Source organism: Ornithodoros turicata, chromosome 1 (assembly GCF_037126465.1).
Source record: "Ornithodoros turicata isolate Travis chromosome 1, ASM3712646v1, whole genome shotgun sequence".
Lineage (NCBI taxonomy): Eukaryota > Metazoa > Arthropoda > Arachnida > Ixodida > Argasidae > Ornithodoros > Ornithodoros turicata.
The window spans coordinates 199200277-199225581 of NC_088201.1; the positions used below are offsets into that span (position 1 = coordinate 199200277).

Here is a 25305-nt window from a genome sequence, read left to right on the forward strand (position 1 = left end):
AAGCCTTTTCCCTGGTCACTTATGGAAATTTGTGTATCCTTCTCCTGTGCTTTCTTTACGCAAGGGTAATGCGGCTGTGTATGTGGCATTATGCAAGAATTATCTGGTGGCAGAAATGGGTGTCTTTTTCTCAGTGTATTGGCGTGCGCTACGGTTTCTTGCAGTTACGTACAGCTATTGGAGCACAAATGCGTGTAATTTTTCGCGGTTCTTTTCTCCTTTCACGGCTTTTACTCAGAATGTAGATAAGGGGAAACAGTCAGCATCCAGGTAGAGCAGGAGAAAGCCGCTCGACAGAGGAGAGTTCATGAGAATGGAATTTGTTTGTTTTTTGTTATATGTTGAGTGTCAGTATTCGCTTTCCTCGATATGTTGAGGAAGTCAGCCGTTATAGGCATTTGTGCAGAAATGCTGGTATCTGAGTGTGTGGAGTAGAAATTCCTATAAAGCACCTCTCCTTGTGCATTCCTGAGCTGCTGTGTGCGTGCGCGTGCTTCTTTTTCCTGGTTTGCGACGTCATGATGGCATGTTGGAGCTTGTTTAGCAGTGTTGCAATTTTACCCCCCGCTATTATCTTGTGTTAGCTGCGTAGCGATGTCCAGTGACTCTGCTATTATTCCTGAGGTCTTAAGCCTTTTCCCTGTTCACCTAAGGAAAGTTGTGTATCCCTGTCCTGTGCTTTCTTTGCGACAATGCGTCTGTGTATGTGGCACTATCAGATAGCAGACATGAGTGTCTTTTTCTTGGTTTATTGGCATATGCTTCAGGTTTTTTAAGTCAAGCACAAGTGCGCGCAATTTTTCGCTGCTCTCTTCCTCAAATCACCGATTTTACGAGGAAGACAGTCGCATGGTACAGCTGAGAAGAGGGTTTCTTTGATTGTTTGTTAGATGTTGTTAGGAGCTCGGTATGTTGAGGAAGTCAGCTGTATCCATAAAGAAATGCTTGCATGTGAGCGCAGAATAGGAATTCCTGAAGCACGGCACCCTCAGTGTAAATTAATTATTTTGGATGTGAGTCTGCTTCCCTGCATGACAAGGCTGAAATGGGAAGAGAGAAAAAATTGGAGCGCTTCATTAATAGCGATCCAAGTAATAGGGCAATTATAGTTTCCATAGAAAGTAGAATTTTAATAGGCTCCTAAAATTATAGTTTTGTAGTAGTTTTTCTAAACTGCAATGCAATAATCATTAATATAGTATACGAATGCCATCGTGTTCCCGTAAAGGCGTTCTGTCTTGTGTTTTAGCGTGCGCGAATGGAACTTTGCTCCCGGCTTTCCCGCCTTTTTGCTCGCAATGCGCGAATGGAACTTTGCCCCCCCGGCTTCCGCGCTTTTTTGCTCGCAGGTGTAGCCTCAGACAACGAATGTATGAGCATAGAAAGGGTCAGGTATTACATAATCCTGGAGGTGATGTTGAGTGGTCTCACTTATTATTTAAACAGAGCTGTGGTAGTTTACTGTAATTCTAATGACCATGATGAGCCTTTGGGGTGAAAATCGTTAATATGCAGGGTGCTTTTTTGTTGAATTTTAATGAGAGAATGAATGTCATTAAGAGTAGGACAAAGGAAATAATCTTGCGATTCAATGAATAATAGGAGTCTTTGCCGCTGTCTTCTTCTTCAGACAGGATGTGATGACGTTACGCAGTCTGTAGCAATGCATTCACCGTCACTGGAAAAAAAGTGTAGCAATAGAAAAATGGTGTGTATTGCCCTGGACGGATTTATGATGCGCACTGTTTTTGAATAAGAGGAGTGTGTGTGCTTAGAAATAGTTTGATGCTGGTTTCCTTCTTTGTTTCTTTTCGCTTTTCCCCCTTGTTGCACATGCACTGACATGCCTGGGCTTGTTCTGATATGCTTTCCTTCTACATGTAGCTTTTTCTTTTTGTACAAGAAATATTCTTGACGATAGTGCTGCCTTGAATGGGAGTAGAGCTATTCTTAATAATTTTGCGATTCATTTAGTTCAGAGAGTAACCGTGGGGGGGGACAGGTGTGTGACTTTATTCAGGAGGAACAAAGCGTCATTATTCACTTAGCTGCATGGCTCTCGGCTGGGATGGACATGTCTTGCTGAACCATTATTTTTTTCCCTGTACAGTAAGACTTTGGGAATGAAATGCTACAGCCTCCTCTTGTCTATGGTGCTCTTCTGCAATAGTTTCCTATGCAATCATTATAGTAGAATAAAGGAAATAATCTAGGGATAGTGATTCAATAAATAACAGGTCCCATGTCTAGAGCGTACGCGTCCTTGAGCCACGCACCTGCATGATGACGTCATACCACGAGACCATTGTTTCAGGTTGATCTTGTCTAGAGGAGCATTAGTGGAAAAAAAACAGGGTAGCCCTGAAACAATAGGATGACGTCACGACCAATGAGAACGGCCTGCAGGGGGCTCAAGGATTCACGTCTCTCTTGGACACTGACGGGTCTGTACACGCAAATTTTGCTCCTGGCGTTGACCGTCAGTGGAAGGACGTAGCTTCGGTGGGGTTCTGTCTGCCTCTGATGGGATGCGGATGTGTGGTTCGTCACTGGTGAATGGTGTTCGACGATGCAGGTGGATTTTGTGACGAGCGGATTTACAATGAGGGAATGGTGTGAATGGGAAAAATGATGGTTAGTGTCTTTTTCACTCTGTTCAAGTGTTTGTTTGTTTTCCTCTGTTGCCCAGCAGTCGTACAATTTGTCCTGACGTGTTCTGACATGCCCCGATATGCATGCTTTCCTGTGTTGACATTTTGTATTTTTTTTCTTTTTTGACAAGGAACATTGTTGTCTTGACGATAGCTGCCCTGAGTTTTGCATTCCTGTTTACCCGTACTCTGTGTTGATTTGTTGAGTACCTAGTCCTCTTATTTGCCGTTGATGGAGTTACGTGTTAGGATATTTTGTTCTTTTGCAAGTCTCATTGAGTAAGACTTTGGAATTCCTACAATCAGCTTTCATGCATGGTGCTCTTCTGCAATAGTTTTCTATTCAATCGTTATAGAAGAATAAAGGAAATAATCATGGGATAGTGATTCAATAAATAATATGTCCCCTGTCTAGAGCGTACGCATCCTTGAGCCACGCAGGTGCATGATGACGTCATACTGTGGCTTCATTGTAGATTGACCAAAGGAGCATTAGTGGAAAAAAACAGGGTAGCCCTGAGACAATAGGATGACGTCACGACCAATGAGAACGGCCAGCAGGGAGTGCAGGAATGCTCTTCTCTCTTAGCCTCACGACCAATGAGAATGGCCAGCAGGGGGCGCAGGAATGCTCTTCACTCTTAGCCTCTCGGAGGTAGTCGCCCCAGAGGGCGCTAGGAGCGCGTATGCGTAGCGGCCGCGGAGCGGCGCCCAGTCAGTTTCTCTCCGGCTGTCGCGGAAAGCAGACATGCGCTCCCCGCGCTCGCTCAGTTTCTGGCTGGCTGTCGTAGAGAGCAGTCGCATCGGTCTGCGCTCCTGCTGTGGTGAGGTGATTTGTTGTGTAACTAATGCTTTCGCCAGCTTTGTTCCCGCTTTGTTTGTGATTTTCGTGCCCGTGCATGTCGGGTGCTGGTTGCTGTTTTCCGGGCATTCCCGTCATTTTCTATCTTCTTCTGCCTTGGGACCGGGAGTAGCGCTGGCGTGATTCTTAATAATTTTGTTGTGAGATTAGTTGAGAAAGTAACCGCTAGGGGGTGCAGCTGCGGGGCTTTATAAAGGAGAAAAAAATCATTACGAGTCAGTTCTCTGCCTGCCTCTCGGATGGAGCAGTCGCATGGTTCTGCGCTCCTGTTCTGGTGGGCTCATTTGTTGTGTAATTAATTCTCTTTGTTGTTAGCTATTGATGGTTTGCATACTCTTGCTTTCCCAGCCTCTGTATTACGAGTGTTTTTCTCCTTGCATGTCCAGAGCTGTCCTAACTTGCCTAGACATGCCATGATGACGTCACAGCTGACGTCACAGGATGTCCGGAACTTGTGGTCATAGCTGAGATGCTTTGCAACCTGCCTCTGTGCTCCGTCGCCCAGCGACGGTCAGCGGGCTTTCCGGGCCGCTTTCTTCAAGATGGCGTCGTTGATCTTCAACTAAACTCCTTCTCTCCACTCTCTCTCTATCTATTTTTTATATTTTATGACCACGTCTATCCGGAAACGCACAGGGTGGTCTGGACACTAGTTAGACGCTCCCCAATTAGTGTGATGACTCATTGGATGATGCTGATTAATGTGGGGGGTCCCAATTGGCTCTAATTGCTAATTAATGGCGTCCAGAAGCCTTGTAGCGTTTCCGGATAGACGTGGTCAGTACTTACTACTGCCAACCAGAATTTGGGGAATTCATTATATTTGTATTGACTTGTCAGAACCGCGCAGGGTTCATTGCATAGTAACCTTTGAGAAATGTTTTACTTTGATACAAGTGTTAGTGAACACGAAGTGTGCGCTTCGAAGTGCTTGTGACACGTACACTCGCTTCGATGAATTCTGGTCGAAATTTATTTTAATTGTGACGTTTTATTCCTCTGAAGCTTGCTACCTGTGGACACCGACGCGGGAGAAGATGACTTGCAAGACATTAGCATACCCGAACATTATCGTCATGATGACACCTGGTACAAGATGGACATTCTGAACGCAGAAAGCGAGCGTAGAATATGTGTCATCATAAAAGTTGTGAGTGACGTGTTTGGAACACAAGCATTTTCTTACAATATGTGTGTACAGACCCTGTGAAAAATGAGAAAGAAAACGATGTGGAGGATGGGGGTAGTGACATAGTGCAGTGATATCCTCTCCGGAATTTTGTCAAATCATGTGTGCTAAGTCAGTGGTTCCGAAACTGTGAAACGTTCACAAATTACCAAAAGAAATGACACGAGTGTGTCCGCTATCCTTCGTTACCAGGAAGCCCGTTGCTGCAGACCCGGAGGTTTCTCACAAACGCACTCACAAACAGGGTGCGCAACGCTTTAGATGCATCACAAGAAACTCGCTTTCAAGCCTTATTTGACACGCAAGAAGGCCAAAATCGATGTCGTGAGGTCCACTCACTCCCTCAAAAGGCCACAGCGTCTGCGTCAGTCGCGGCATACACGGACGGGCTGCCTTTACGATGCACCGCGCAGTCGTGTGACACTGCTGAAGCTCTCAGTTATATTAAAGGGCATATCTCGGATCTCTCAACATTCAGTTTGAGAAGTAGTTCGCGCAGAGCCAGGGCAATAAACACGACTGGACGCATTTCGCACAGTTTCTCTTTCCGACGGCTTTAGTACAGCAGACGAAGGGCATGGGCATAAGTTCAGATTCAAGTTTGAGGCTGCAGTTTCCGCAACGATCGCTTCCCGAATTTTGCAGATGTTTGGCCGCGGAATGCCCGCTATTGACAAGAAAAGTAAAAAAGTAAATTGCTTCCATTCGTCACAACGTACGAGTGCGACAACGTACGAGTTTAGCTTCTCCGCTGTGGACTGAAAACGAAGTGGAGGCCACCCCTCCATATCATGCACGGGCTGGGAGTTGCGGTGCCGAAACGCTGTCCTCGTCTAGAGGAACTATGCCCCCTAAAACAGGCTCACTTTCATAGTATGCTCTCATGGCCGTGCGATGCTGCAGTTGCGCAGGACGTTTTGGCTGAGTAACTCGCTCTAAATGTAGCCCCAAGAACACGTCATAGTATCGTTTTCGGCTAACATTCATGGACTGAGATGGGAAAACGTCCGGCATCGTGACAAGGAAGGGAGGTCGCCTCTATTTCGATGGGCTGCGGTATGGTCAAGTTTCGGAACCATTGTGCTAACTATTTTCATATGATACGTTTTCTTGTTATGCTCATTAGCTCTGAACCTATAATCTCATGATATGTGGAGTTTAGAATTCGTGAGGAGACCTGCATATTATGCATTGCCTACCTCTCGTGTGTTCACCTATTGCGTCTGAATATACGCCTAAAGGTCACATATGCAGATTTTTAATGCCATAGAATTCAACGATACTCACGCTACGTGTCCATTAGGGAACACTGAACGTGTGGGATAAGTATTTTGCTCCAACTATTCGTAGTTCATTAGAAAACCCATTCCTTAGTTTCCCAGCCATGCGCTCAAATCGTCGGCAAACCGACGTCACTGCTCTAGTTTTTAATTGTCTTAGCATGGCATAAGCTGGCCTCTTGGATTCTTTGGTTTCCTTCTGTGTGCACCGTGCATTAGCAAACAGCTGTTATGCATTGTTAACGCACGAAACAAGTGACATGTGAACATTTCTTTGCCATGACATCGTTCGGAAGCTGCACCGCCTTGTGCTCACCTTGCCTTTTATGAGCTGCAGCGATTTGTGATATGCCAGAGCGGGGTTGTCGGGAATGCGACGATGCTACACTCTCGGCTGTTAGAAGAATTCACCTGAGCATTCCAGTGTTACCCATTACAAAGTACCAATAGTGCAAAGTGTGCGAAGCTCTTGACTCGCAGCGATTGATTGCCGTGCGGAGTAAGTTCCACACGCGAAGACAACGATTTACTCTAACGATTTCGTCCATGAATGCTATCATACACAACGTGCGACTCCAGAGGCAATCTGGAACCTCGTTAAGTAATCGTCTAAAGCTACATGCCGTACACAGAAATTTTCAACGTGCTGCGGAGGACCAAGGCAAAAAGAGAGAGAGAGCACAATGGAGGTAAGTCGAGGTTCAAGTTCATGCTTATGAAAAATATAGCTCCTACAACAGAACAGTCGTGTTAAGACACTTGCGATATGAAAATAGGAGGATTCATGAATCCATTGTGCAGCTGTCTGTTAGTTACGGCGCTCCGTCTGAAATATCCACTAGTAAAAACACAATAGTATTAAGAATATAACTTGCGAATTATCACAGGCGGACGATGAAGGTTGAATGAAGCTGGGTCTGTCTGGCATCAGGTGCATAAAGAAATTGCTGACACGTCACATGCAGTCCAGCTGCCATGTACACTAAACGCGTACAATCTACAATACTTGTTTTGCACTTGGTGCATTACTGTCGCGACTAATGCCATATTATTTACATTGTAGAGGGGCTACTGCACAAATGTTGTGGGTGTACGGCATACATCCTGTTCACTAGGAAAACATACCTAAGTGGTATCGTGTTGTCTTTTAATCAGAAGTACATAATATTGGTGCGAAAAATTACACAGTAATTATGGCTATCCATTTCCTGTCGCTAAGCTTTCTTTCTTTTCTGCAGTGGTGAACAAACTTGAAGACACATGCAACACAAAGAGTCATCTCATCTTCTCATGACGAATCAGTTGTTCATAAATGGTTCATGTACTCATACACAGAAAGGCTTCAAGAAGTAATTCACGAGAAAGCCAATGCATCGGTGCCAGCACCAGAAGTTGAACATGGACCCCCCTGTTACCGATCAGGGATGTTACATTTTAGGCCCTCATTCACTTTTCGTGAATTACTGCTTGACATTGTCCCCGCTCTTGCAGGCTCTATGTATATGTTTGTCCATAGATGGAGCTCGCCACAGCTCATTTGCCTATCGATTAACGTTGAGGCTGGTGTCGTATTGTCTCTTTGTGTGTCATGCCCATGATTTGCGAACACGTCTACCTAAAGTGTGCTTAGCCTAATAGCACGTGGCGTGTAAGTCAGGCAACGTTACGTTTGTACACGTGTATTGGCGAGAGAAGGCATGAAACTCGAAGGGAAGGAGAACAGAAGAGAATGGGTCTCTTCCTTTGATTAGTGCTAACGGGTACTGCGTGGCATGCTTGATGAGCATTATTCATGTTGCTCCATCACTTTCAAATGCCATCTTTTTAGACGAGTATCGCTCGTGCAAATGGCATTATCAATGCCGTCATACCTCCGGCGTATGAATCCCTGAAGTATGCGTATAAAAGGAGTCAAACTTTTTTTGTAAGTATTGTGCGCTGCACTGGAACAATACTTAGCGCGTAATGTTAGTAAGGGTCCAAAGATAATAAGTCTATTTTTCCTCGTTAATTAATTCGTTAACTGAAATTAATGGGTCATTTAAACTGCAGGGACCATAGCAAAACGGCCAATGTTGTTAGGGGGGCCTTCGATCCTCATATGCGTTATTATGTACCATCTCTGAGTTATTTTTCTTTTCCCCCGGTCTCAAAATAAAAAATAAAAACAAAGAAAAGGCGCGCCGGAGTTTTGCCGAACGACGGCAGCACAGACCTAGGGCTGTCAATCGGGATATCCCGGATTCCGAAATCCCTGCTAATTTCTGACGTCCCGAAGCCTCGGTATTTCTTAAGTCCCGGATTTCGTGAGAGCAAATATTCCAAGAAAATCAAACCCGTGCAAGCCATCACGTACAGACTGACTCCTTGATAAGGAAATGGCATTTTTTTATGACTGGAAGTGGCAGAGGACCACTGCCTACACGTGCATACATATATTTGCTGATTGTCGTTTCTTACAGCGCGGAAGCTGAACTGGCCTTCAGTTCGACAGCCAGTGTTTGCACAAAGTTCGTTCCGAAACGGGGGACACCACCCTCACCGCTCTGTGCTTTCTCACGTCGTGTTTCAACATTGTACAACGTGATAAGCACGCTGCGGCGGTATTTTAAACCATTTAATGTTTCGCTGCTTTCCATTCTTTTTTTTTTAATTTTTTGTTCTTGCTGTTCTTCATTCAAGTGAAGCGGGACTCGGCACTCGGGAGTCGGACTCGGCGGGACACGTGCAACAGTAAAAGAAGATGAAGATGACTAAAACAAGAGTGACATTATCATAGAAAAAAAATTAACTATTTCGCCATCACTATTTCACCGATGTGGTTACACTACGAATTTTCGAGTGTTTTCCTTCAGGAAAAGTTAGAATTGACAAAGCGCACATGGACTTTGCACAGTACGCCGATATAGTCAAGCCAATATAGTCACAGTAGAGTCCTGCATGGCCCGTGGGATATGCGGGCACCCGCGCGGGTGACCCGCACGTTGTTGCGGGTGTAAGCTTTCGATGGAGCGGGCAGCGAGTCGGGGGCAGGAGTCATTATTGACTGCGGAGCAGGGCAGCGGATCGGGTGCCGTCGATGCCTTTTACCAAGACACTGAAATTACGCTAAGTCGCCCAATTGCTTAGGCGTCTGTGCTGCAGTCGCTCAAAATATGACGTGAAACGTCGCTGACAAGGGCGGATCAAACGCTCACACGTTAGACGGCGTAAACGGCTCCTGTGTGTGCCTTTTTGTCCATGTCGCGTTTGGTATCACCATGCCTGAAGTCAGACACCAACATGTATTTGCATCTTTTCCCCATACAAGAAACATGCACACAGACACATCTAACCATCAGGCGTAGACCACGAAGTACTTTTAGTTTATTTATCAACGTTCATCGGGTTGCGGGTAGCAGATCGGATGCGGGTGAACTTTTGGAAAAAAAAACAAAAAAACATGCGGGCTGGGTGAGTTGTACAAGTAGAATTCCTATAGTCAAGAGTTTTCTCGAATCCAAGAGAAGGTAATTCTAATCCAGTTCTAAGCCAAAATCCACTTCTAATCCAACACAAGCTAATTCTAAGCCATCTGATCCGTCGCCATTAGCTCCGCCCACTTCACGTTGATTGGCCCATGCTAAGCCTACTGATCGTTGATTGGTTGACCGTAGCTCCGGACCTGTATGCTAATTAGTTGGGTTGGCTCTGCCCACTTCACGTTGATTAGCCCATTCTAAGCCTACTGATCGTTGATTGGTATACCGTAGCTCCACCCCTTAATGCTAATTACTTGACTCCGCCCACTTCACGCTGATGGGCGCATGCTGATCGCTGAGCACAGCTCCGCCCCTTTATACTTATTAACTGGCTCCACTGATTGGTCCATTCTATGCTTACTGATCACTCTCCACATTTTGCAGATTTTCTAAGCACTCTCATTGGCCATCCTCAATCTAAGCCTAGTGATTGGCACACTCTGAGCCCACTGGTTGGCCGACTAAGCCCGCTGAACATAGCCCTCATTAGCGCCCGCCAAATGGTGCGCTCGGCAGCGGCCCCGCTGCGGCTTTATCTCAGATGTCCAAACTTACCTCATTTGAGCGCCACCACCTGTCGCAACTCAGGTGCATCACCTCGACGTGGTTCCATTTCGACGCTCCACACGAGCGAGATAAATTTGTCGAGATGTGTTGCCATGTATCATGATCCTGTTTCATCAAAAACAAGCCGCGGGACATCGTACACGAGGGCTTCGACAATTACCTGTGAGCTTACAGGGAGCAATCACTGCGCGAGCTTCAGGAACTATGTCAGGAAGATATAAGACTCCTGCAGACGATCATCAATCATTCTAGGAGCAATTGATGAAAATAAAGATGCAGCACACCTCGCTACACAGTCTGCTCAAGTTATTCCACGATGCACATGCAGTTCCAGCACATCGCTCGAATTCTCATCTCAGGCGCCTCCATGTGTGGCAAGACAGTGCTCACGCAGAGTATAATGGTACACCCCAAGTTATTTAGCATTCCACCGCAGAAGATACTCTATGTACGCAAGTATGCAGCTGGATCCGAAAAGGATTTCGTATGGCATGGAGTTCATGGACAGGATACCCACAGACTGGGATGAACAATGTCCAACCCTCATAGTTATTCATGATCAAATTACTGAAACGGGGGTTCTATCGGAGCTAGAGCCACTGTTTGTGCATGGGAGTCACCATAAGAATGCGTCCGTGATCCTGATCACACAAGCCTTGTTTTATCATAATGCCGCTTTTCGAACGATATCCCCGAACGGCAGTTATATCGTATTGTTGTGGAACGCTCGGTCCGTACAAGAGATCGAAACCTTTGGACGTCAAGTATTCGGGAAACTGGGGCTCCCCTATTTCCTTGATGTATATAACCAGGCGATGGAGAAGGTGCGCCGCTATTTACTTGTAGATCTTGACTCGCAAACACCTTCGTGTCGAAGCCTGCAAACGGGTATTTTACCGCACAAGCGGCAGTTCCTGTTTGAGCCTGGGAAATGAGCGATCTTAGAAGACATCTCACGCTCCTCAAAGTATTGGCCACCAGCAAACGGCGCACCTCCAGAGTTAATTAAAGAGCTCTGCTGCGACGACATTCGAATCCTTTTGGAAATCTATCTCCTACGTGGAAATCCTACACACATCCTACGTGGAAATCCTACACACATCCTACGTGGAAATATCCCACTTTCAATGGAACTTCATAAAAACTTGAAAAAACACAAAAAAAAAACATGTACTCCTCCACTTTGTGGGGGCAGTTGATAAGTGCCCACAGCAGCAAGGGACAACAAGGTGGTTTCATTCCCATACTTCTACTGGTGCTCTCAGGGCTCTCAACTCTCGCGGCGGGAGCCGCCGGGCGAGCGATATCCAAAGCCATCGGTCATGGCTCATACAATAGAAATAGGTGAAGTTCTGAAATGCAACGATTCCGACGATATAAAAGTGGGCACAATACTGGAAGCCGTCTATTACTTGCTCAACCGCGCTCACTATCGTCCTCCTCCTCTGGAACCTATCCATTCGGAACCCAAACCGAAACCGGAACCCAACCAATTTGATTTTAATCTTCTACCCTCGGGCGTTGATGAAGCACGCGCGAAATCTGTGCTAAAAGAACTGAAGAAAGTTTTCCCCTGGCATGCGGGTAATGTTCTAGTATATGTATATATCTAGGAAGCGAATCAACCGCTCAAACATTGTGGCTCTCGTGAGCTACTTAGCACGTCGTAGCGCACTGATCATGAAACCCAGTTGGAACAAGAAAGTATAGAAAATTATAAGCGCTCTCAAAATACACTGAACTACTCGCTGGAGCAAATCTGGGGCCCTATAGAAAGATGAAGGAGAAAGGGTTAGGTGGAGTGGATCGATACCAACGTTATCAGAAGCTCACGCACAGAGAACCACCGAACAGCTGAAAAAAGATGCTTGCCCTTCACAAGCCCCTGAAGAAAAAATATCGGTGCTCTATCATTGCAACTCACATGAGGGATTTATATCAGGTGGACATTCTGGATATGCGGAAATATCAGAAATTTAGCAAGTGCTGCAAGTACATCTTGACAGTCACAGATACGCTATCCAGGTATCTGTACATGATCCCAATTGGCACAAAGCGCCTGCAAGAAGTAAATAAAGCTTTCCAACGAGTTTTCCTTCATGGAAATCTGAAGAATCTCCTCACCGATTGTGGAAGCGAATTTTGGGGTTCCCCCATTCCTCAGTATTTTCAGTCGCTAGTAAAGCTCTATACAACACAAAGCGGAATGAAGGCGGCCTCCTGTGAACGCGTCCAGAGAACAATTAGAGAAAGTATAGCCAGCCATTTCACTAGTACGGGGAAGTTCAATTATATCAACGCGCTGCCGAAGATAGCGGCCAATTATAAAGACTCGGTATATTCCATCACAGGCCAAAAGCAGAAAATTCTGGGAGTGAAGCAGTTCTGTTCAACAGAATGAATCGTAAGACGACTCAGCCCGAGACCAAGTATAAAGTAGGGGTCCAGGTGAGGCTCGCGTTTTAACGCGGCGTGTTCGCCAAAGGCTACGATCAAATGTGGACGGCCGAGGTGTTCGAGGTGTCGCGAACGCGAAACCCCGATCCACCCGTAGTGTATGTGAAAGATTTGACGGGAAAAGAAACACTAGGATCATTCAACGAGCAGGAATTGCAGCCCGTCTGCCATCTTTCCTCGTACGATTAGCGACTGATATCCGTGGTGATTAGAAAGAAAAAAATTAACGGGGTATTGCACTACTTGGTTCGTTGGTCCGGATACGACAAAGATCACGATTCTTGGGTACCCGCCAGGGTCATCAGAAAATGAATTTTGCGTGTATATGCTCTCGAATGCCAGCATGTGCCTGCACTCATCCAATACTCTGAACGACTTCACGATGGCGTTATAGATAAGCCGCTACACCTGGATTATTCGTACCTTGTTGGTCTAGAGGAATTTTCCATTCCCGACAGCTTCCTGAACGTGAGGCAGGCGCCGGGTAACCTGATAACTCTATCAACGGTAAACGGGCAAACAAAACAGCTCACTTTCAAAGACACAGACACACTATTGAATACAATATTCCCCAAATATGGGATACAGGGGACTTTCGAGGAAGATCACTACGTGTTTAAGCTATCATCGCGCGTACGCTCAGTGATATTAATCGACAGACCGCTGCATCTCGCTTTTGGAATCGCCGACGTCGATGGAGATCATCTGGAGGGCGGCAGAGTACGCACCGTCCCAATGGTGTTACCGCTTGCGGAGGAAAGAGTCGTCATCATGCTATCTCGCCAGCCGTCATTATTGGGGCGATAGTGATCAATAATGATCTAACTTTGGAAGCCCGATCGCTAGTTACTGACACATTCAACGAATTCTTCTGAGCTACGAACGATAGAGAATCAAGGGTGGAATACAAAGACAACACTTACTCGCTTTCTCTCCTGGTGAATTTCAACCAATGTCTTCAGTGTCAACCATGTTCCTGGACCTCATTCAGGTGAAGCACATCCGCGTTGAAGGATCCTGAAAGTACATCACGTGAAATCCCATAGTGAAGACGTAGTGCCTTGACATAAACACTCGAGAGACGGAAACTCGGCACATTTCACATCCAACAAATTACTACGAAACACCCGAAGCTCTTTGAGCGCCGTCAATGAGCGACTGCAATCCGAGGCTTCACTCGCGTACGATGCATGGGCGAGGAGGTGTTCACTGAGCCTGCGAGAAAACGTGTCGCTTACATTTGATTACTTTGCGTACCCACTGGGTTTCGGCGCGAAAACCATATTTACCGAAAATGATACGGGCGTCGACGAAGTCACCATAGATCTTCCTATTAACTGTATTATGATATAGACGGATCTCGTCACGCCCTCTGTACTGGGAAACGGACGTCACCCGATACTGAAATTATGTACATTTGTTTACGATAGAACGAAAGAACAACTGAGTTACAGCTTTCTTCATGTTCAGTACTTTAAGTTAGTGCAGTGCAAAATTTTCCCAATCACCGAATACACGATGACACCGGTCGCAAGCTACCGCTACAAAATCGCAGCACATCGACGCTGACGCTGCAGTTTAAGGGTGTACACTAAAGCAGTACCAATCTGCGGATTTGGCGTTCCGACGGTATACAGGTCGCACCTGTACCAAAAGGGAGGCAATTTCTTTTCTCAGCTCTGGCGTTTCGCTATTCCACTCTCTAAACGCGTATCGCCATGCATAAAAAAGACGGCTGTCGCCGCAGCTAAGCGAGTGGCCAAACAGCTGTCGAAGGAAGATTCTTTCCAAAGAGCGCTTAAAAGATCGGCTAAAGATACGGGCCAAGAAATTCTACGAGATCTCGGAGGTGCCGGACGAAGAAAGAGGAGAAAACCGGACGCCTTCGACAGCATAAATCATGCCGGTGGCGCGGCAACAATTTAGTTGTGAGATGGACACAATTACCGTCGTACACCCTTACACTCCTCTGTTGGAGAAGTCGAAAACACAAATATTTTCTGTGCCGGGAACGAAATAGCATATACTGAAGGGAAATACGAGGTATTCTACCCGGTCGCTGACATATCCTCAGTCATAGAGTTCCAACTCTCGAATTTGGGTCATCACTACCTGGATTTGAACTCCGCGTACACTCTAAATCAGGTAACGCATATGTAACGGTAAAGTACCCAGTGGCGTATCTAGAGCTACCGGCGCCCATGGCAACATGGTTAACATGATGTCCTTGGGGATGCGTTTTCGTGTTTTCCGCACTAGGTTTCACACTACAACCTCTCTAATGGAGGGTGCTTCTAATGGCGGGTGCTCTAATTGGCGGGTGCTTGTGCCAGGTTGAGTACCCGACCTGGCACATTAACACCCGACCACATAATGGCGCCCCTGTTCACCTGGCGCCCATGGCACCTGTCCACACCTGCCACACCCTAGATACGCCACTGAAAGTACCGCTTGGCCAAGAGGTACATTTTTAAAAAATGTACCTCTTAAAATTAAGAGGTACACGTGCCCTCACATGCGGTACATGTAACGGATAGCGCGCAGCGATTTAGGCCTGGTTTAGGTGGTTCCCATCCTCCACGATATATTAACAGCCCCAGGAACCTACGCTGCACGATAAATATAACAAACAAATACCTTTATTCGAAAATTACATCCATTTCAGGGGGTGATGCTTGTCCATCGCGAGCGTGCATTGTCATGATGCACAAACGACGAACACACGGGACACAACGTATATGGATGAACGACGACTACTGCATCTCTCCTTCGCCATTGCAGCTGCTCTGTGGTCACGCTTCTTTATCTCGTCCACACCTTTCGATTGCTGTTCTCCCCCAACTTCCGTTTCTTCCGCAGAACGTAACACCAACCACAGTAGACGATTCACTCACCCATTTACGACATCGCCTGGACGTAACCACGGAGAAAATACAATGTAAAAAAAAAACTAACAACGGAAATAGCTTGCCTGAAAAACATGCCTATTGCTTGTGTAATCCAGGTGTAAGGTGCAATCTAGGCTCCTCTAATTCACGCATCAACGTTCGTGCATGAAGCACAAAGTTCGTTGTTTCCGCCCTCAGTCGTTGTGTCCAGCCTGCCGGTGATCAGGATCACTGGGAATCAGAGCGAAGATGAACGAAAATGCGTCGTGCAGACGAATAATTACTTCAGGGATATAATACGCACCTTAAATGACTCCAATCTTGAAAGCGTCGAACAAATTTCTTCGAACACCGAGCAGACTCGTCCTCGCTCCCCGACGTTTCAAAGCAAACTGATTTGCAGCGGTTGCAAGAAACGCATTCTTCCCAAACGTACGATCCCTCACGGTCACGGGTTCTAGTTATTGCACTTCTTTTGACAGAATGATAGTGCTCATCGATTACGGCAACTGCTGCATAAGGGAATTTATTGACTGGCATTCGGAATCACACGGAATATTTTTGCAGCGCATGGATATCGGTACCTAGGCGGTACGGATGGGTCTCGGAGCCTTTGTACCGTTTGAATTTCGCAGTGGTCGCGAACTGTACCTGCTGGTTGAGGACTGTGCCTCATGTGTACCGCTTGGCCAAGGTGCGGGTCCTCTTTCATGCGGTACATATCGGGTGCCGGATTTAGAGTGTAGGTAGTGACGAAAGTCTGCATCGTACGTGATGATGGGTCCCTACCGGAAACAAATACGGGTGATGGGACGACGGGACGACAAGGTGTACCCCGTCAACGCGTTCGCCAGCTCGCTTTTCATGAACGTAGCCGTTTTCTTGAATCAGACTGTTATGACGAATAATTATTTGTATAGCTATAGATTTTTGCTTCACGCCAGCAGCACGGAGCAAAATACCGTGCATAAAGCGGGTCTGTACACGCAAGAAGAAGCACGTCAATCGAAAAACAACATTCGCGCTCGTGGACCGGCCCAACAACCTCAACACGGGGCGGCGACCACCGACCTGGTTTCCAAGATCAACTCGGACATTTTCCTGTAGCCCAAGCTACTCATATCGGGAGTAGAAATTAGGCTTTTTTTTTTTTTTTTTTTATCAAGGCTCCGACGAATTCCGAATTATGACGACCGATCAGGAGCAACACACGCATAAAGCAGACTTCATGAGTGCTGCCTTGTACATAAGGAATATCACCGTGTCTCCCCATCCTATTCCTCAGGCACGAAACGGAATTGCTGCAGCGCAAGGCTCTCTACACACTGGCCGGAAGTGCATCACGTATTCGTTCAGTACTAGTTGGCAACCTGGATGCATGCCTGGAAGATTTATTTCCAGAGAAGATACCGTCTAAGGTGGTGGTTGCGTTCATGCCCACCCTAGCCTACCCGGGAGGTTGAATCGGCGATGCTCACTGTGAACTGGACGCAGCGAATCGACACTTTCGATTTCAACAATAACTTGAGCCACCGAACCTATTTCAATCCCCTGGAGCAACTGCGTGAGAGGCACGTCTTTCACGAATAAGACCACAACGTTGGAAATAAGTTCCTAGTGCACTACGACCTGGATCCCGATCAATCCTCCGTCCACCTGTCACCCGTTAGGCGTGGAAACGTTCGTCTGCAACTCAAGTTCCGGCGCGCCTTGGCCAAACACGCGACCGTATTCATATTGTGCGAGAGTGTGAGACTTTTAAACTACAACGATTACACTTCGGCGCTCTTCCGTGGTGTATACACTCCAGATGATCGTCTGCCCTCTCTGGATAGACCGGGAATAATCGCGGTCAACACGGATCGGCGACAGCAAGCCGAGGAGCATTGGATTCTCTACACAAAAATGAAGGATAAACTGATATACTTTGATTACTTCGGATTGTAGCCCATCGAAGATTAGCTTAAACGTCTCACCGTCGACGAATATAATGATGTCTCTATTCAAAGCCTGTATTCTCTAATGCGTGGTGTGTACTGTTGTATCGTGGCGACATTGTTGGCGAAAGGGAAATCACTGAAGAGCATTGTTTCCTGTTTTCCAATAATCTCGCCAGTAATGACCTAAAATAAAAAAAAAGATGCTAGAAATGTTGTTTGTTGCCTAAAAAAGCGTGGTGTTCTTTATTCTCTATAACCCCCTACAAGCTATACTTGCTTCGTCGATGAATACGTGTTATAATCCTTGTATATAGCTCCCTATCATATCATTCTGTCAATATTGCCTCCTATCATACCAGCCTATCTATCTACCTCACTAATCCATCAGAGCAACACAACATTTGTTCTCTTAAAATCAGAAATACATGTATTTTTATTTTATTGATGATAGCTTATGGGACGCGGAGTTTCGCTGGTCTCGGTGATATGCGTCACTTTTTCTTCGTGTGAGTAAAGATGATGTCGGGCGATGCGACTTTTTTATCATTCGTGAAGCTCTCTTTCTTCTCTAGTTTCAGATCTGGTAATTCACACATTTCTTGCAAATCTTCATCTGTGAGTCGCTTAAAACGACTGGGTAGATACACCTTTACGCGTTTATCGTTTTCCATTAGGAGTTCCACGTACACGGCCTCCCCATATATAGTGTCCACGTTGTGCAAGTCCAACACGTCGAACTTTTCGTTCTTGAGAACAATGCCCATTTTCTGAATGTCCCCCATCACCTGTTTTTTTTAGTTCATCCAGCTTCTCGAAAATAGATGACATATCTTGCTTACTTCTCAGTGCAACTCTCTACAAAAACCGAATGAACTGAAAATGAGAACAACTGTTACCTAACTTTTTTCATCTTGGAGATAATAGTGACACACAGCTTTCTCGTTGTGCGCTTCACCCGGAGTCCACTTTGTGCAGTGATGTCCAACATATACAATTTTTCGATATTATCAATGTATTAGCTTTGAGCACCCTACGAAAGGACGAGGCTGTTCTCTATCATGCACTCCTTTGTTCTTTGTTTCTCACGTCACGAATCGGTCCGCATATGCATGAATTCCTCCCATCTGTGACATGTCAAAAAAAGAAATACAGTAATACACCTTGGGCTGTAGGTCACCCATAACTTCAACTTGTGTTTCAAAGCTTCGTTCAATGCAACTTTTTACGAGTGTGGCGTGATCCCTTCTTGACTTCAGCAGCATCTTAGTGAACATAATAGAAGGGCCCCAATATTCGCCGTCTCCTTACGCCGTTTTTATTGTGCGTATGAAAACAGCTGTTAGCTGAAAAAACGAAGACCATAGCACATGCGGTACCTACCTAGCAGGTAGCGATTACAAGTAGCGGGGTCAGACCGCGTGCATTTACAAAAATATCGCATTAACGGGGCAGCCAAGTGCAAAAATTTCTCTTCGCCGCATGAATGGTTACATTATCTAAACACCAAGAGAAAAGGAATGAGGCTGATCACTTGCGTGGTTTGTGAATTTTGAGAGAAAGAAAGCGCAATTATAGCTTTCGAGGGGATATTTTTGCATTTGAGTTCCGCTTGAATGAAACGTTGACGGCGTCTAAGAAAAGATAGGTGCAATGCGAATACTATCAATAGCTTGCTAATACTGCGGTAACAACTAACGTATTTGCGGGCAGGTCTCCTAAGAATGAGAGGTAGCAGATATGCCTTATCCCAGTACATCACTTGTGGCAGCAACACACAGTTCACAACATCTCAGGCTGCCGTTTATTTGCAGAAGAGTCCTGACGCGCAAGAACAATCGGGAGCTGAAGCAGACGCCAGGACTATAGAAAGCGTATTTAAAGGCATCATTGGCTTTCAAGTTGAAGTTTACGACGTTTCCACACCGGCAGATATCCGCGAACAGCTCAAAACGTGTAAGACGTGTTTTTTACTTCTAACGCCCCAAACTGACGTTTCCCTTTTAGGAACCCGAAGAATAATTTCATTTCTTTGTTTTTGATCAGGCAAAGAGGATATTGACAAGGATTCATCGAGAGAATTAGATTGCTTCGCCTGCTTTGTGCTGGGTCACGGCAAGGAAGATATTACGTTCCCCTTCGGCGGTGAACTCATTGACCTGGAATACATCTACGAACAGTTTAATAGGAACGTCTTCAGGAAGCTCCTTGAGAAACCCAAATTGTTCTTCTTACACGTAAGCTTTTCTACCATAGCCTCGGCTAATGCAGTAAGCATTCCGAGCAAATGTGTGTTTATACCATAGGATACAAGGGGTTTACATTTATTAGAACAAAGAAAAAAAGGGAGGAAAGGTAAGCGAAATGCGACGTCGGCTTGCCATTCCGAAGTAAATAAATAGAAGAAAACTAAGATGAAAAGAAAATAAGTTGGAAATAAAGGATAAGCTAACAAACGATGAAGGGAGGATGATGTAAAAAACGAAGACGATTGTCTTTAAAAGGATGACTAGCAAACGGAGAAAGGGTAAGATAGATTTAAGAAAAGATTACTCAAAATAAGATGAGGATCTTGCGTTGAGGGTGAGGGTGGGGCACAGGAACATCAAAACTGTTGTCACAGACCGCTGCTGGCTAATGCTGTAATGCTCAGATGTTGTTTGGAAATCAGGAGCCTATATTGCACAACACTGTACATATCCTTTCATCTACCGTCAGATAATGTGAGCTATATAATTTGATTATTGAATACCATGTTTGTGTATTTGTGAACCAAATTTTGTGGCAATTGTGCGGCTAGTGTGTAATTTCTCGTGCACAAACAGCACAATGCGAATGTTATGATACATGCCAAATACTCCTTGTATTGTAAGTGCTGTTATGAAAAAGTTTACCTATTAAGAAACCTAGACTGTTCAGACAATGGTCTCAAGGAGTGTACCCCTGTGTCCTGGCAACTGCAGGCCAGAAGATGGGGACTTCACTAGGTTGGGGTGATTGCTTACTCTGGTTCCAATTGCTCCGCGCCTGCTGAAGAGCCCGCCTTCAGACCAGTTTCTTACATGTAGCAAAATTCTACAAGTTCCAGATCGTACAAGATAATCAGGGAACAAATTAGTACCATTCTGACTTCCTCAGTGTGCCAGTCATTATTGTAATCGTGTCACCGCAGGCTGAAACTCACTCATGTCTCACGTTCAGGAGGAAGAGAGCCACAAAACAGACCACTATAATTACTCGGCATTCTTTGCAACTGTTGCAACCGAGTGCAGAGAAAGTTTTATGCGGCCATACGTTGGTTGCCCCATTTTTTTTCTAGAACACTAGAAACAGACAGTATTTTAGGATTGCATTTCATCCAAGGCGAACTGGTGGCCTTTTTCCAGCTTCCTGCAAAGTTCCTGCAGCAATTTTCGGGGTAAATTTAGATGTACGGTCTGCCTCTGATTGTGTAGAACAGAACGACTTGTGAGGACAGCAGCACATCACCGTGTCTTCGTGACCTCGCTACGTTGCTACTGCGAAAAGCATTACTGTTTGAGCTGGCAAGGTGGAACCGATGGGACGTCCAAATACCACAGCCATTCATAATTGTGTAAAGCCCCGAGAGTAGACAGAGAAGAACACAACACATTCGCTTTCACTACAGCCATCACTTCAAACGTGCTTGGCTCGGATAACATTGGCTATTTTCGGGAAGTAGCCCGTTTTGCGCACAATGTACTCAGATTGCTCTTGCTTCCCGGGGCCGATTTCTCCATGCTGGCAACAGAGTTCCACATGAGGGCAGCTCCCGACGTTTGACGCGGGGTATAGGCTGAAGTGCATGGGAATATGGCGACATTGACTCATCTGCTGTTGACAGCCTGAAAATGTGCCTCCCCACCATCAGTGCATTCCTATGGCCAATCAATGTGGACTCTTCGTAGACCCCCTGTATGTGTTGTGTCCACATTCCTGGTCTTCTGAAGAAAAACACTGTTCTTCCCGGTGTTGCTCATCAACTTACCCTGGAACACCCTAGCTCAGCTTACTCTCGATGGCTCCCTGTGTACACCGATGGATCAGTGCCTCAAGGCGGATCAACATCAGCCTTGTATATCGCACATGAAAACCTTGAAGTGGCACAGAAACACCCCTACGAAACGAGCCCAAGTTCACCGCCAAACTGACCGCGTTAAAGAACATTGCGGGATCTGCGCCCGGCGCGTGGACTGTGATCAAGGAACAGTCAGGCAGCGCTAGAAATTCCGGCAAATTATTGTACCAGAACTATCAGCTGCCTAGACACAATGACAGTCGCAAAATCCAACCGACTTCTATTCTAGAGTCTTGGCATCTGTTCCCAATGGGTACCCAGTCACACTGGCATGCACGGAAATAGTATTCAGTCTGGTCCTGTTAGTCCATAGCAACGACCCCCTAGGCCCGTAGCAACGGCCAGGAGAGTCTGGGCCGACTTCACTCGAGTTTTTTTTTCCCGCGCGGCGCGTGGGCGGAGGGTTGTCCGCGCGCTTACCGGTGGGGGGAGGGTTGCGTGCGCGCTTACCCTCTTACATTTTTCAGCCTGGGCCGACTTCTTCCGCCTTTTTTCCATCTGTGTCGACTTCAATCGTAAAAATTTTCCTACTACAACAGGTGTGCAGTAGGCGGTTTACATGCAAGCATAGACGTGCAAAGGATAGCCATACACAAAAGTACAAGTGAAAATATCTTTATTAAGGTCATTACTGTCGGGAACTGTGTTATTATTATTTTTATTATTTTATTATTATTAGAAAGTGCACATAACAGCTAAAAGCCTTAAAATGTTGCACTTAAAATAAAACACCAATCATCATGGAAGACAATATTCTAAGTAGTCAACAACAGAAATCTTATACAAGGTAACACTACCGAAAATGTCAACATCGTACGGTATAGAGTTAAATCTTAAATGTAGCCTCGACGACGGGGACATAATGGACGGCATCAACGGATAAAAGAGCAGTAACAGTCGAGAACACCTAAGCGGAGCCTTGAACGACAAAGAAGATAAAAATTCCAGACAAGACAACATGCCATTGACAACTTTAAATAGGAAAATAGCGTCACGCCATACACCTCCTACCATACAGCGTGCCCACACTGATCCTAGACAATATTGACAAATAGTCAAAATAACAACTTCTCCTAAAATATCTATCGTACACGACCCGCACAAGACGCCGCTGCACACATTCAAGTTGAGCAGAAGAACTGTCCGATAATCCATTCCATACTACGGAGGCGAACTCAAGTTTCGTGCGTACAATAGTACAGCATAAATACACAAGACAATGAAAGTCACGGAAGTGACTCGTTACACGGCAAAGAATTCCAGAAAGTCTTGTTGAATCTCTAACCAACAAACGTACATGTTGTAGGAAAGATAAAGAACAGTCTACGTAGATATCCAAGTCTCGAACGACAGACACACGTTCGATGACAGTACCATCAATGGCGTAATTCACTTTCATACTATCTTTTTTCCGTGTCACTGTCAAGACTTTGGTCTTGGCCGGATTGATCATAAGTCCATTTTTCCAACACCAATTATTTACTTTTGAAACATCACTCTGAAGAAGAGAGTAATCCACAGTATCCCGTATACTTAAAAACAACTTAATATCATCGGCGAACAAGATAAGCTTAGAGTGTTGCACGACATTACCAATATCATTAACAAGAATTACGAAAAGCAGAGGACCGAGGTTGGACCCCTGCGGCACTCCAGATAGCGACGAGTACACATCCGAACTACAGTCTTGTATCCGAACAACATTTTTTTTCGATGTCAAATAGGATTGAAACCATTTCTATAACTTTCCACAAATTCCATACCTTTCAAGTTTGTACAATAGCAGACAATGATGTACTCTATCGAATGCCTTGGTTAAGTCAAAATATACAGTGTCCATTTGCCCCCGATCCGTCACACGAGAGACACAATAGTTGACATACTCTACTAGGTTTGTTTCAACGGACTTTCCAGGAGTAAAGCCATGTTGAGCCTCACATATCTTGTGCTTAAAGTAACGCATCAGTCTTCAATGTATAACAAGCTCAAATACCTTAGAGACACTGCACAGAAGAGAAACCGGACAGTAATTGGCAACCGAAGTAACCGATCCCGATTTATGTACTGGGACTACAACGGCACTTTTCCACAACGAAGGAAAAACACCAGACTCCAAGGACAAATTGAAAAGATGAAGCAATATGGGCATAAATATTTCACCGCATCCCTTGACAATGAACCCCGGGATACCACCCAAACCAAAGGAACGTTTCGGCTTCAGCTTTCTCAAGGCCAGACTAATTTCATAAGATTCTATACGATCAAACGATAGAGAGTCGTACCACTCATTATTTACATCCAAGTGTTTGACATTTAAAGAAAAGTTAGTGTAACATACCTTAAAAAAACGTCGCAAACTTATTCGCCACGTCTTGAGGTTCAGAACAATATCCCGTGTCATCAACTAACTGTATGGCCGAAATATGGTCTTTGGTATGTTGTCTCACATATCTCCAGAAACTCTTAGGCGCACTGTACAAACTGTACTCGATTCTTCTTTGATAGGCTTTAAAATCCATTTTATACAAATGCTTAACTAACGTACGGCAGATCCTAAACTTCTCGTGTCAAACACTCAACTGAGTAGCCTTTAACTTCTTATGGTAATGTTTCTTCTTTGGAAGATAATAAACTACTCTATTCGAAAACCATGAAGGATAATAGGAAGACGATACACTTCTCCTTGGTATAAAACGTTCTAAGCCACTTTTAACCACCGAAGTAAAGTTCTCTGTCGCAGAGTCTACATTATTATGATTCAATACTGACGACCAGTCATAGGTATCAAAATATTTGTACAGCCCTAGATAGTCACCTTTAGCAAAATGATAAGATGGATAGCTGTGGGAACAATATCTACGCCCCCTACCCACGTACGAGACAATAAACGGCGGATGAAAAGAATCCGGCTTGACAAGCGGGGCACAGGTAGGCACAGTATCATCAACACCACAATTCGATAAGAAAAGATTGAGAACATTTCCCGAGCAATTCCTTAGACTATTGTACTGATAATAACCACCTATATCCCTAAACTCAAACAGACAATTTGCTTTCCTTGCTTCCTGAGCACCTTTGTTTTCAATAACATCCGTAGTCCAGTCAATCCAAGCAATGTTTAAGTCTCCATAAATATGCACTTTGAATTTCGTGACATCTATAGCTCTACTCAAACTCGCAATATGTTCACAAAACGAGTCCGCACAAAAACGTGGACGAAAGTAGTAGTTACCCACGAGGTGGTTGTAGCCATCTGCAGAAGGGACTTCAATCCAGACACATTCAGGGTAAGTCTCAAGGTCCTGCCTCCTATGACTTCGCATGTTCGATCTGATTGCGATCAGAACTCCACCGCCGAAACACTGTCCGGTTTTCTCATAGTCCCTATCACGTCGATGGACCACGTAACCCGTTGGAAAGTAATTTCCACTGAGGAAACCCTATGGAGCCATGTTTCAGTAATGCAAATGAGGTCAAATTCGTTTGTGACGACGTTCGCCTTGAACTCATCCATTTTAGTGCGGATGCCACGAGCATTCTGATAATAGGCAAATGTTTTCTTATTTATCATCTTCGGGTTGGAGGACTTCCGTTGCTACTCTAGACATATCAAGCCTGCCGAAGAACTGGTGGAAGATGTACCCCATGGGCCAAACTTCAGGCTTGTTTATAGCCTCAAAAAGATCATCGTCGACGACTATATGGAAGGACGGATAACCTTCATACCTCGGATTCAGCTTCGTGCAACGTACGGGCTTCTTCTGTACAATAGGCTCGTATACGAAGAGGGGAGTCAAGTCCTGTAGATCACATAAACAAAATACAGACGCCGACACTGAAGATTTTTGTTTAAG

The 25305-nt window shown here is 45.3% G+C and overlaps 1 protein-coding gene across 1 annotated transcript in view; it reads left to right on the forward strand.

Annotated features, from left to right (window-relative positions):
- The window catches only part of LOC135393353 (caspase-3-like), an 85389-nt gene that overhangs the window by 10466 nt on the left and 49618 nt on the right, over positions 1-25305 (forward strand). The window contains exons 2-4 of the mRNA XM_064623827.1: positions 4519-4663; positions 19167-19308; positions 19399-19589. Coding sequence (XP_064479897.1) covers positions 4519-4663; positions 19167-19308; positions 19399-19589 — 478 coding nt within the window. The remainder of the gene's footprint in view (positions 1-4518; positions 4664-19166; positions 19309-19398; positions 19590-25305) is intronic.